This window comes from Elephantulus edwardii, unplaced genomic scaffold (assembly GCF_000299155.1).
Source record: "Elephantulus edwardii isolate Elephantulus edwardi_28Jun2011 unplaced genomic scaffold, EleEdw1.0 scaffold00012, whole genome shotgun sequence".
Classification (NCBI taxonomy): domain Eukaryota; kingdom Metazoa; phylum Chordata; class Mammalia; order Macroscelidea; family Macroscelididae; genus Elephantulus; species Elephantulus edwardii.
Window position 1 is genome coordinate 22417862 of NW_006399762.1, and position 12931 is coordinate 22430792.

General features: G+C 41.7%; 1 protein-coding gene across 1 annotated transcript in view; it reads right to left on the reverse strand.

The window, feature by feature from the left end:
* Positions 1-12546, reverse strand: part of ENPEP (glutamyl aminopeptidase (aminopeptidase A)) — a 152321-nt gene extending 139775 nt beyond the window's left edge. The window contains exon 1 of the mRNA XM_006881089.1: positions 11918-12546. Coding sequence (XP_006881151.1) covers positions 11918-12546 — 629 coding nt within the window. The remainder of the gene's footprint in view (positions 1-11917) is intronic.
* Between the last annotated feature and the right edge of the window lie 385 nt (positions 12547-12931).

A 12931-nucleotide genomic window follows, 5' to 3' on the forward strand; every position in this document is an offset into this window, starting at 1 on the left:
CTCAAACCTGTTCCTGAGATGGTTCTGAAGTTCAGGTGGGATAGACTCAAAGTCATATTTTGGTTCCCATGGATTCGGTTTAATTTTCCTCAGCTTCAGCTTGAACTTGCATATGAGAAGTTGGTGGTCTGTTCCACAATCAGCTCGTGGTCTAGTTTTCACAGCTGATACTGAGTTTCTCCAGCGGTTCTTTCCACAGACTAAATCAGTCTGATTCCTATGCATACCATCAGGTGAAATCCATGTGTATAACCTGAGTTTATGTTTCTTATGAAACGTATTTGCAATGAATAAGTCATTGGTTGTGCAAAATTCAATTATCTCCAGCTTCATTTCTGTCACCAAGTCCATGTTTTCCAACTACTGATTCGTCTTGTCTGTTTCCAGCTTTTGCATTCAAGTCACCTATTATTATCAATGCATTTTGATTGCATATTCGATTAGTCTCCATCTATAAAAGTTGATAGAAATCTTCTATTTCCTCTTCTTTGGCTCTGGATTTTGGTGCATATATCTGAGTGATAGTGGTATTCACTGGACTTCCTTGTAAGCATATGGATATTATCTGGTCACTCGCAATATTGTACTTCAAGACGGATCTAAAAATTACACTTTTAAGTATGAAAGCAACCCCATTTTCCCCCACTTTTTCATTTCCGGAGGAATATATCATATGATCATCCAACTCAAAATGCCCCATGCTGGTCCATCTCATCTCACCAATACCTAATGTGTTAATTTTTGTGTGTTCCCGTCTCCATACATTTTCAACCTGTATGCAGAACAGATCATCTGGGAGGCTGGACTCTATGAGGCGAAATGCAGCATCAGGATTGGTGGAAGATCTATTAACAATCTGCGTTATGCAGATGACACAACCCTGTTTGGTGAAACTGAGGAGGACCTGAAGTGCTTGCTGCAGAGGGTCAAGGACTGCAGCCTACAATATGGATTGAGGCTCAGTGTCAAGAAGACAAAGATTCTCACCACTGAACCAATTAGCAGCATCAGGATGGATGGTGAAGACATTGAGATTGTTCCCAGCTTTAGTTGGCTTGGCTCCACAATCAACACTCTTGGCACCAGCAGTCAGGAAATTAAAAGACGTATTTTGATGAGAAAGTCTGCTGTTAGGGACCTCTCTAAAGTACTGAAGAACAACGGTGTCTCTCTGGAGACTAAGGGGCACCTGATGCAGCCACTTGTTATGCATCAGAGAGTTGGACAATGACCAGGGAGGATAGAAGGAGACTTGATGCCTTTGAGCTGTGGTGTTGGAGAAGAGTATTGAGTGTACCATGGACTGCTAGGAAAACAAGCAGATTCATCCCGGAGAGGGTTAAAGCAGGCTGCTCCTTGGAGGCAAGGATTCTGAGGCTTCATCTGACATACATTGGTCATGCTGTAAGGAGAGACTGATCCTTGGAGAAGGACATCAGGCTTGGGGGGATGGAGGGCTGGTGCAGGAGGGGAAGGCTCTCTAGAAGATAGATTGATTCAATGATTGGTGTAATAGGAATGGGTGTGTTTGGGACAATGAGATTGGCACAGGACAGAGTTTAGGGCTGTTGTACATAGGGTTGCTATGAATTGCAAGCGACTCGACGGCACATAACAACAACAACAACAACATTTCTTCCTTTACAATATCTAATTTTCCTACATTCATGGTTCTCACATTCCATGTTCCAATCACTAGTGTCTGCTTACAACTATTCCTCTTCCTTTGTATTTCCACACTTGAAAGCTCTACCTCAGTTGCTCTTTCTGTTAGTCTACATGAGTTCTGTTGTACACAGGGTTTTCAGAGGCCTGCTATTTTGGAAGTGGATGGCCAATCCTTCTTCCTAGTCTGTCTTAATCTGAATGTTTAGATTTAGAGTCTTTTTTGATTCTTGTTCTGTTTTATAAATATCTTTAAGAAATTTTTAGTAGAACTCCTCACTGCCATCTTCCCTCCCCCAGCAACTGTCCAAGGACATGTGAAAAGGATACTTCTTCAGATCTTACAGGGAACCAATACCAGCCTGCCAGCATAGCCCCAGTACAGCAGGATGTAGTTAGAGATAACTCTGCTTCTGTTCTCTACCTTTTAGGGTCTGGAATGGAAGAATGTTGCAGTTGCTTCCAGGCTTGATCACTCCTTGAGGAAACCTGATGATGACTAAGGTGCCCAGAATGTCTAAGGCCTCATCACAAAAGCCCACACCCAACTTAATTAACAGGACCCCCGCCCCAAATTCCAAGCAATTTACCATCTTATCCAGTCCTCCATAAAATATCCTTTAAAAAGGAACTGTCCTTGACTACCCTCTAGCCATTTTTATTTTCTCTGTGTATGGTGGCTTGGGAACTCTTTCAGACCATGCAACAAAGACCTGTTCATTTCTTGGGGTGTAAAAAAGAAACAAAGATCACCACTGGGCCTATTGGCTGCTTCTTGATGAATGAAGAAAAGATTGAGATTGTTGATAACTTCAGTCTTGACACCAGCAGTCAAGAAATCAAAAGACATATTGCATTGGTGAAATCTGCTCTCAGGGACCTCTCTAGAGTACTGAAGAGCAACAATGTCAGTCTGGAGACTAAATTGTGCCTGATTTAGGCCATAGTCTTTGCAATTACTTACTATGAGTCAGAGAGTTGGACAACAACTAAAGATGATAGAAGGATAGATGTCTTTGAGTTTTGGTACTGGAGAAGAGTCCTGAATATGACATAGACTGCCAGGAGAACACATAGGTCTGTCCTGGAGAGGGTGAAATCAGGGTGTTCACTGGAGGCAAGGATTTTTAGGCTCTGTTTCATATACTTTAGGCAAGTGGCTAGGAGGGACCTGTCCTTGGAGAGGGGCATCATGCTTGGAAGGGTGTGACAAAGGAAACAATGATGAAAGAGATCAGTCAGAACTAGTTTTGACAAAGACTGTGGCAATATAACAATAGAAACAGACTCTCAGACAATATGACAATAAAAACAGACTCTCAAGTAATGTGGCAAAACAACAGTCAACAAAAAAACAAAGGAGATGGTCATGCATCTAATAGAAAGAATGCAACATCAGCTGTGTAAACCCCACTCTCAATTGGCAAAGGATATATAAAACATTTTGTAAGACAAAGATGGGAGTCAGTCTGTCCTGACTCATTCATAGTCTTTTATGAACGTCTCATACTCAGTTTCTTTCTCTTGCTCTCACTAGTATTGATGTCGTTCTTGTATATCCAAGACAGAACTTTCTAGTTCTTACCCTGGACTTCTTTTGGAAATCAGCCCATTGACAGGTGGAAGGACAGTACAGGAGAGGGAGACCCTCAATGAAATGAATTGACTCAGTGATTGGTGCAATAGGATTAGGTCTGTGGGAGAGGATGAGATTGGCTGGATTCTGAGCTAATGTACATACTGTCGCTATGAGTCACATGTGACTCAATAGCACATAACAACACCAACAACAATGAGTAACTGGGGGATAAGTAGCGAGCTCCTAATCAGAAAGTTAGTGGTTCAAATCAACCATCTGTCCTTCAAGGATAAGAGTTGGGGGAAGGATTTGGCAATCTACTTCCTTTAAGTAAACCTGTAAGGCAGTTGTACTTTGTCCACAGGGTTGCTATGAATCAGAATCAACTTAATGGCAGTGAGTTCTGTGGGGAGATTTTTTAGTGCAATCAATTTTAGCTTATATTCCACACTGTCAGTACTCAGTCTTGGGTTTAAAAATTTTACATTAAAGGAGAAAATATAATTTTGGCTGCATATTTAAAATACATTACTATGAGGATAGTTGAGAGCACAAATCTTTTATGAGTACGAATGTGATCTGTTATGAAGCTCATGGCATAGTCTGAAGACCATCTTAAGGTAATCACTCTGGCAGCCTTTTCTATGGATGCTGCAGGGAACTCCCTAGAGAGTTGCATTGTCAAACTGTTACTCACAGACTTGAAAATCAACAGAATGCGCTTTTCTCATGTACTTGGAATATTTCACAACAAAGAAAACAAAACAGAGTCCTTTTAGCCTAAATGAGGTTATTGAATGCTTGCCAGAGTTGTTCTAAAACCATGTGTGGTAACAAGCTGGTGGGGGTATGTGTAGTGTGATAGCCTTGACTGCTACCAAAAAATACCAGTTCTCCAAAGCTGAGAACTGACTTCCTAGCTAGTCTTTCTATTACTTAGTATTTTCTGACCTACATTTGAGACATGTGAGCTTCACAATATCAGTTCTCAGGTGTATTATTTTATGATTAAAATTAACCGGTTGTTGTTGTTATGTGCCATTGAGTCACTTGCAACTCATAGCAACCCTATGTACAACAGCCCTAAACTCCACTCTGTCCTGTGCCAATCGCTCCGTCTCTGACACTCCCATTCCAATTATCCCAGTCACTGAATCAATCCACCTCATAGAGGGCCTTCCTCTCCTGCGCTGTCCCTCCACCCTCCCAAGCATGATGTCCCTCTCCAAGGACCGGTCTCTCCTCACAACATGTCCAAAGTATGTTAGACGGAGCCTCAGAATCCTTGCCTCCAAGGAGCCACCCGGTTTAACCCTTTCCAGGACAAATCTGTTTGTTTTCCTAGCAGTCCATGGCATTCTCAATACTCCTCTCCAGCACCACAGCTCAAAGGCATCAATTCTCCTTCTATCCTCCTTGGTCATTGTCCAACTCTCTGATGCATAACAAGTGATTGCGAAGACCATGGCCTGTATCAGATGCACCTTAGTCTCCAGAGAGACACCATTGCTCTTCAGTACTTTGGAGAGGTCCCTAACAGCAGACTTTCCCATGGCAATTCACCTTTTAATTTCCTGGCTGCTGGGGCCAAGACTGTTGACTACAGAGCCAAGCAAACTAAAGCTGTGTACAATCTCAGTCTCTTCACCATCCATCCTGATGCTGCCAATTGGTCCAGTGGTGAGAATCTTTGTCTTCTTGACATTGAGCCTGAATCCATATTGTAGGCTGCAGTCCTTGACACTCTGCAGCAGGCGCTTCAGGTCCTCTTCAGTTTCAGCAAGCAGGGTTGTGTCATCCGCATAACGCAGATTGTTGGTAAATCATCCACCAATCTTGACCCCACATTTCTCCTCATAGAGGCCAGCCTCCTGGATAATCTGTTCTGCACATAGGTTGAAAAGGTATGGAGATAGGATGCATCCCTGGCGTATGCCCTTCCCAGTTTTGAACCATGCAGTGTTCCCTTGCTCTCTTCTGACGACTACCTCCTGGTCCAAGTATAAGTTTCGCATTAGAACGATCAAGTGTTCTGGGATTCCCATTCTTCTCAGAGTCAGCCACAGTTTGTTATGATCTACACAGTCAAATGCCTTTGCTTTGCATAGTCAATGAAACACAGATAGACATTCCTCTGGTATTCCCTGCTTTCAGCCAAGATCCATCTAACATCAGCTACAATATCTCTAGTACCATGACCCCTTCTAAACCCAGCCTGGACTTCTGGTAGTTCTCTGTTGATGTGCTGTTCCAGCCATTTTTGGATAATCTTCAGTAAAATCTTGCTTGCATGTAAAATCAGTGAGATTGTTCTGTAGTTTCCACATTCTATATAATAAGATTTTATCCAAAGAGTCAGTTGGAATTAAGAGATATTTTTCCATATAATAACTTTTGTAAAATTACAATGTATATAACACATGTGTTAATAAAATCTTGTTCTTTTTAGCTTTCTTAAAGAAGCCCTGATGACATAGTGAGCTATGTGTTAAGTTATTAACTGAAAGATTAGTAGTTCAAACCCACCAGCCACTTAGGATAAAAAATTAAAAAAGATGAGGCAGCCTGTTGATGTTAAGATTCATATTCTTGAAAACCCAGCAGAGGGTTACTGTAATCCGAACTGAATTGATAATAGTGGGTTTTGGGTTTGGTTTATAGGACGTAATTCATAGCCTCAGAATTTAGTGGTTAGTAGTAGTAATTGTATGTAAAAGTAATCCTGATGGCCCCAGTGTTGGCTCAGCTATTGATCAGTGGCTGGACACCATCAGCCACTCTTCAGCAAAGAGATGCAACAATATTTATGTAACTATTTACAGGCCTTGACATTGCAGAGGGGCAATTCTACTCTATCTTATAGGGTCACAGAGTCAGTTATTTTGACCATAAGAGATTTAACAGGAGGTTGTTGAAATTATGGGCCCTTGAGCTAGAACTGACTCATCACTGACCCTCTGGCTGGTTTTCAGAGACTGTGTATCATACTAATGGAAATTGTCTATCTTTCTCCTAATGAGCAGGTGATGTATTCAAACCACCTTCCTTTGGCTGGACAAAGCAACTCTTTACCCACTAGGTAACCAGATCGCTCTATGAATAGAATGTAGAGTGTAAAATTTTTATAAAATTCTTTGGTGAAACTTGTATTATCTTGATAACCTCCTAGGTTTTAAAATAATAATATTTGTAAAGTTTTGATTCATTTTCATTTTACATGAAGTTTAGCTGGAGTCTGATAAGGAGTCCTGAGGTTGGAAATGACACTGGAGATTTCCCGTATTTTTCTTGCAAAGTTACTGGTAGATTTGAATAGTCAGAGAGGTATGACCTTTGAGCTAGCACCAAACTCACTACAGACTAGGACACCAGTGCTCCTTATGAATGCATATAGCCATATATACATATTTTTGGCCACTTTCTAAAATAATTTTTCTATAAAAATATGAAACCAAATCAAATTCACAGTCAAGGGTATTTCAACTCATGGAAACTCTGGATTGGATTTCTGAGGTTGTGAATAATTTAACTTTTTTTTTTAATTTTTTTACTGTTACACATTTTCTTCACCCCCACCCTCTTCTCCAGCCCACCCACAATTCAGCCCTTGCTCCAGATTGTTCTCATACATGTAATGTATAGTCATATATTCCTTTCAGATAGTTCTTACCTTCATCTGTTCTAATGCAGGGGAGAGAATGGGGGTGCGGGGAAGAGTGGATAGGTGATGCATACAGCATTAGAAAATGAGATTGTTAATTACAGAAGGGGACGACTCATCTTTCTTCCAAGGAGCAGCTCACTCATTGTCAGAGTCAGAACCAACTCATAGATCATCCTCCAGCAGTTTTTCAGAGGTTGTAAGTCACATGGGAGGAAACTGCTTATCTATCTTTCTCCCTTGGCCCAACTGGTAGATTTGAACTGTCTACCTTTGAGTTCTACAATCAACACTCTTGGTATCAGCAGCCAGGAAATTAAAAGATTAATTACATTGGGAAAGTCTGCTGTCAGAGACTTTGCCAAAGTACTGAAGAGCAATGATGTCAATCTGGAGACTAAGGTGCGCCTGATACAGGCCATGGTCTTTGCAGTTACTTGTTATGCATCAGAGAGCTGGACAATAACTAGGGATGATAGAAGGAGAGTTGATGCCTTTGAGCTGTGGTGCTTGAGAAGAGTATTGGATCTACCATGTTCTTCCAGGAGAACAAACAAGTTCATACTGGAGAGGGTGAAGCCAGGCTGCTCCTTGGAGACAAGGATTCTGAAACTTTATATGACATACTTTGGACATGTTGCAAAGCGGGATCAGTTCTTATAGAGGGACATCATACTTGGGAGGGTAGAGGGACAGCGCAGGAGAGGAAGACACTTCATGAAGTAGATTGATTCAGTGACTGGGATAATGGAGGTAGGTGTGTCAGAGACAATAAGATTGGCAAGGGATAGAGCAGGGTTTAGCGCTGTTATACACGGGATCACTAGAAGTCACAGGCAACTCAATGGCACATAACAACACCACCAACCTTTGAGTTGACAACACAATGCTTTACCCACTAGGCCATCAGAGCTCCCATAGGGAGCAGCTGATGTATTAAAAATGGGATCTTTGGGATTAGAAACCCAATTAGTATTGCATAATGCCAAAAGTATTGCATGATGCTCCTTACAGATTAAAAAGTAGTGGCCAAATTGAAAGGTAAATTTGAATACATTTCATTACACTAATATAGTGGATAAAACTGTTATTTTTCCCCAATAACATCTAATGAGTATCGATGATCATAAAAAAGATTATGAATACCAGAGGAATGTCTATCTGTGTTTCATTGACTATGCAAAGGCATTTGACTGTGTAGATCATAACAAACTATGGCTGACTCTGAGAAGAATGGGAATCCCAGAACACTTGATTGTTCTAATGCGAAACTTATATTTGGACCAGGAGGCAGTCGTCAGAACAGAGCAAGGGAACACTGCATGGGTCAAAACTGGGAAGGGCAAGGGAGCTCTGGTGGCCTAGTGGCAAGACGCTGCACTGCAATCCCAGAAGTACAAGGTTCAAATCCACCAGATGCTCTGCTGGAGAAGGAGGTGGCAATCTCCTCCTGTACCAGTCAGATCTGATTTGAATGTACACGTAAAAATAAAACAATTTAAAAAAAAATTGGGAAGGGCATACGCCAGGGATGCATCCTATCTCCATACCTTTTCAACCTATGTGCAGAACAGATTATCCAGGAGGCTGGCCTCTATGAGGAGAAATGTGGGGTCAAGATTGGTGGATGGTTTACCAGCAATCTGCGTTATGCGGATGACACAACCCTGCTTGCTGAAACTGAGGAGGACCTGAAGCGCCTGCTGCAGAGTGTCAAGGACTGCAGCCTACAATATGGATTCAGGCTCAATGTCAAGAAGACAAAGATTCTCACCACTGGACCAATTGGCTGCATCAGGATGGATGGTGAAGAGATTGAGATTGTACACAGCTTTAGTTTGCTTGGCTCCATAGTCAACAGTCTTGGCACCAGCAGTCAGGAAATTAAAAGGCGAATTGCCATGGGAAAGTCTGCTGTTAGGGACCTCTCCAAAGTACTGAAGAGCAATGGTGTCTTTCTGGAGACTAAGGTGCATCTGATACAGGCCATGGTCTTCGCAATCACTTGTTATGCATCAGAGAGTTGGACAATGACCAAGGAGGATAGAAGGAGAATTGATGCCTTTGAGCTGTGGTGCTGGAGTCGTCTTGTCAATCCACCTGGTTGAGGGTCTTCCTCTCCTTCGCCAACCCTCCACCCTTCCCAGCATCATGTCCTTCTCCAAGGAATAGAACCTTCTAACAGCATGTCCAAAGTATGTGAGGTGAAGCCTCATCATTCCTGCTTCCAAAGAGCATTCCAGCTGCACCCTTTCCAAGACATATCTAGTCTTTTTCTTGGCCGTCCACTGAGCACTCCCACAAATATAACAATGGCTATATCCGAATAACAGATTTATGGGTGAATTTCTATCTTTTTGTTTGTAATTTTTTTCCCCAAGCTGTCTCCATTTAAGGTATATGATTTATGTAAACAAAATAAGTGCTACAGATTTGTTAATCTATGCATGTCTTTACAGTCCTATAGAATTTTATTTTTAGCAATTTATCCTAATTGAAGGAAAAATACATGCATAAAGATGTTGTTGTTGTTGTTGTTGTTATGTGCCATCGAGTCATTTCCGACTCATAGCGACCCTATGCACAACAGCCCTAAACCCTGCTCTATCCTGCGCCAACCGCACCGTCTGGCACACCCATCCCGATTACTCCAGTCACCGAATCAATCCATCTCATAGAGATGTACTTATATAATTATCTTTCTTTACTTGTATGTAATAATAAAATACTGGAAGAAACTCAAATGTCTGTTTGGAAACTAGTTTTTTTAAAAAAATAACAATGTATCCACATAGTAGATTGTCACACAGTCTTCAAAATAAAGTTTCTGGAAGTATTTCAGAATGAAAGTAAATTATTACAGAATATTGAGTAAAAAAAGACATTTGGCAAAACAGTTGCCCTTGAGTTGATTTCTATATATGTCGGCCCCCACAAAGTCAGAGCAGAGCTGTGCTCATTGACTCTTTGTGGAAGTAGTTTGTCAGGCCTGTCTCACAAGGTGTCTCTGCATAGTCTTTCCCAGCCCGAGTTTGCTAAATCATTTGCAGTACTTCAGGACTTTCTTTTTAAAAAGCATTTATGTAGGGGAACTCTGGTGGCCTAGTGGCATGAAGCTGCACTCTAATCCTGAAGACACGCAGTTCAAATCCACCAGATACCTGCTGGAGAAGGAGAGGCAATCTCCTCCAATGCGATGGTATACAACAATTTAAAGGGGGGAGACCCAACCAAACATTTATGTAGGCATGTAGGTATAATAATATTACTAATTGATTGCCTTAAAAATATTAGAATATTAGAATATCAGCACATCATTATAGTTTCTTTTGATTGTCCATTTAGTTTCCTATGCTTTTAACATTTATAGTTTTATAAACATAAAAAGCCACTTAAGTAATAAGGAGGATTGTTTTATTGCTGTTGTTATATTACATGCCATCGAATTGGAATTCACTCATAATTGACCCACCATCAGAATTTCACAGGCTGTAAATTTCACAGGTCATTCATCTTTCTCCCTAGGGGCAGCTGGTGGATTTGAACTGCTTTGTCCTTGGGTGGATAGCCCATTTCCTTACCACCAGGTTATTAGAGCTCCCTGTTTTATTGCTAGCAATGTTAAAATAAAGCATTTATATGGGCACCACTGCTCCAGGTATTTTCTTTAGCTGTTGTTGCTACTAAATTTATTAATGTATTACTCAGTAATAGAAGGATGGTTAAACATTTCTTTAAATTCAGCCAAGTCTGGGTATCAGTGGGAAGAGAGATGATCAGAAAGTTTTCTTTGCTTTGTAAGATGTGTAAACCAACATATAGAAGCAATATTCAATAGCCTTGCCTTAGACTCCTGTTTCTGTTTCTGAACTTTGACGCCAGTGTTCATCAATCATTGTTGTTGGGAGCCCTCAAGTCAACTACCACTCATAGCCACCCTATGAACTACAGATTAAAATCTTGCTTTGTCATGTGCCAGCTGTTCAGAATCATATGCACAAAGAGCAAAGCAGTTTCAAGTTCAGTCACAAATTAGGTGTAGCTCTCTCATACCTGATGTAAAGCCCTCATTCACAGTGTGATGGTTTCTTAAATCAAATGAGAGCTTTTGCCTTTAATATTAGACACACAAACTCACTCTCACCCTTAATCTCTCATCTTTCTTTTGAAGACAAGTAAGGAAAAGAAATTATAGTCCTTAACTATTTAAATATAATTTAGATTGCAAAATATCTTTCATATTAGTGTGATACCGCATGATTGGCAACAAGCCTAGAGATGTATTGATCTACGGTGGTGCCATCACTGATTTATAGATTGAAAGACTATTTCTATATGCATGGCAAGGTGCTGGTGAGATAAAATAAATAAGACACAGTCTTGCTTTCCTTCCTACATGGAAAAAAACCCCTTCTCATTGCTGTTGAATGAGAGCTGACTGACAGCTGATGCTCCAGCCCTGTCAGGCTTACAGAGGCTATAAATTGTATGAGAAGAGATTGTGCATCTTTCTCCAGCAATGCTGCTGATAGTGTCAGGCCTCCCTACAGACTATGCCAAATGTGTTCATTCAGTGTCTCACTTCTCTGATAAAATAGACACATGACTGACATTTGTCAACTTTTCCTCTAAAAGAGTGGCTTATTGTTTCTGTTTCAATTCCTTGCCATATCACCCAAGAGTATTACCTGTGAAATTGTTCTCAAATGAATTTTTACAATCTGAGACAGTTGAGCTAAATACTAAGTGTGGAAGGCAATAGGTTGCTTTTCCAGTTGGAAAGAAAGACTTACACTACATTTTGATTCAGTACAGATCACTCGCTACTCTGAAACCTTACAACAAGCTAAAAAGATACAATACAGCAAGACATATTTTTGCTTCCCAGGAAAATGGAATCAAAACCAAGTAGAAAGACCAGGCCAACGGTTACAATATTGTAGAATGAAAGGGAAAGAAGAGAGGAGGTAAAATGAGTTTAGGAGAAGTAAAGCTTAAAATTTGATTCTTACTTGATTACTCCTTTCTCCACGTAGGTCGTCCTGTAAAATCCCACGAGGGAGCCGTTCAGCCAGCCCGCGAACTCCAAAGTTAAGAGGTAGGTACTAGCGCCAGTGTTGGCTGAGAGTTCTTCTGCCGCCTCCACCACCACATACTCCTGCTTTTTGTACTCGAAACACCTCCTGACTGGTACTTGCTCCCCGGTGGGCTTCTTCAGCACCGGGAGCTGGGTGATTCTCGTCTCCCGGAGATGCAGCCACAGGTATTGGGTAGGCAGACTCACGTTGATGGAGATGGACACCGTGCCCGTGTACCTGTCCTCCTCCATCACAGGCCTCATCTCCAGGTCGTAGTGCACAGGTTTGATGTGGTCTGGCAACCTGAATTCTTTCCACGGTCCGTTTTCATCATCACTGGCCGGGCAGGGTCCCTGGTCCTGCGGAGGAAGAGCTGAAGTGGTGGGAGCCTGAGTCGTGCCCTGCGCTCCGTCTCCGTCTCCGCTGGAGTCACAAGAAGACCTGGTCAAGCCCACAGAAAGTCCCACTATTAATCCCACTCCCACAACCACTGCGCAAATAATAGCCACATGTTTGCCTCTAATGCAGTATCTCTTAGGATTTTCTTCTTCCTCAAAGTTCATGGCTGTTTTCCAAGTCAAACGTTGCACTTAAAAAGATGTAACCAACCTCGGCCAACTTCCTATTTAAATCGAAAGAAATCCCTTGGTTTAACAGCCCGTTTTCACTTTCCCCACACCTCTCTGGTTTCTAGCGTCCTTCTCTCTCTCTCCTTTCACGTCCCCACTACCAACTCAAGGATGCCTGCGAAAATGAGGGCGGTGGGAAGGGGAGGTTATCAGAGGAGCAGAGCTGGAGGAAGAGGAGGGACGAGATGGTCACAGTTCCCCTTATAAACAACACGTCTCCACCCTACTCCCCCTCCAGCACCGCAGTGAGTTAAATATAAACCCGAGTTTAGTTTATCAGCCAGCGGAAGATAATCTGATGCCAAAGCTCTGTCAGCAG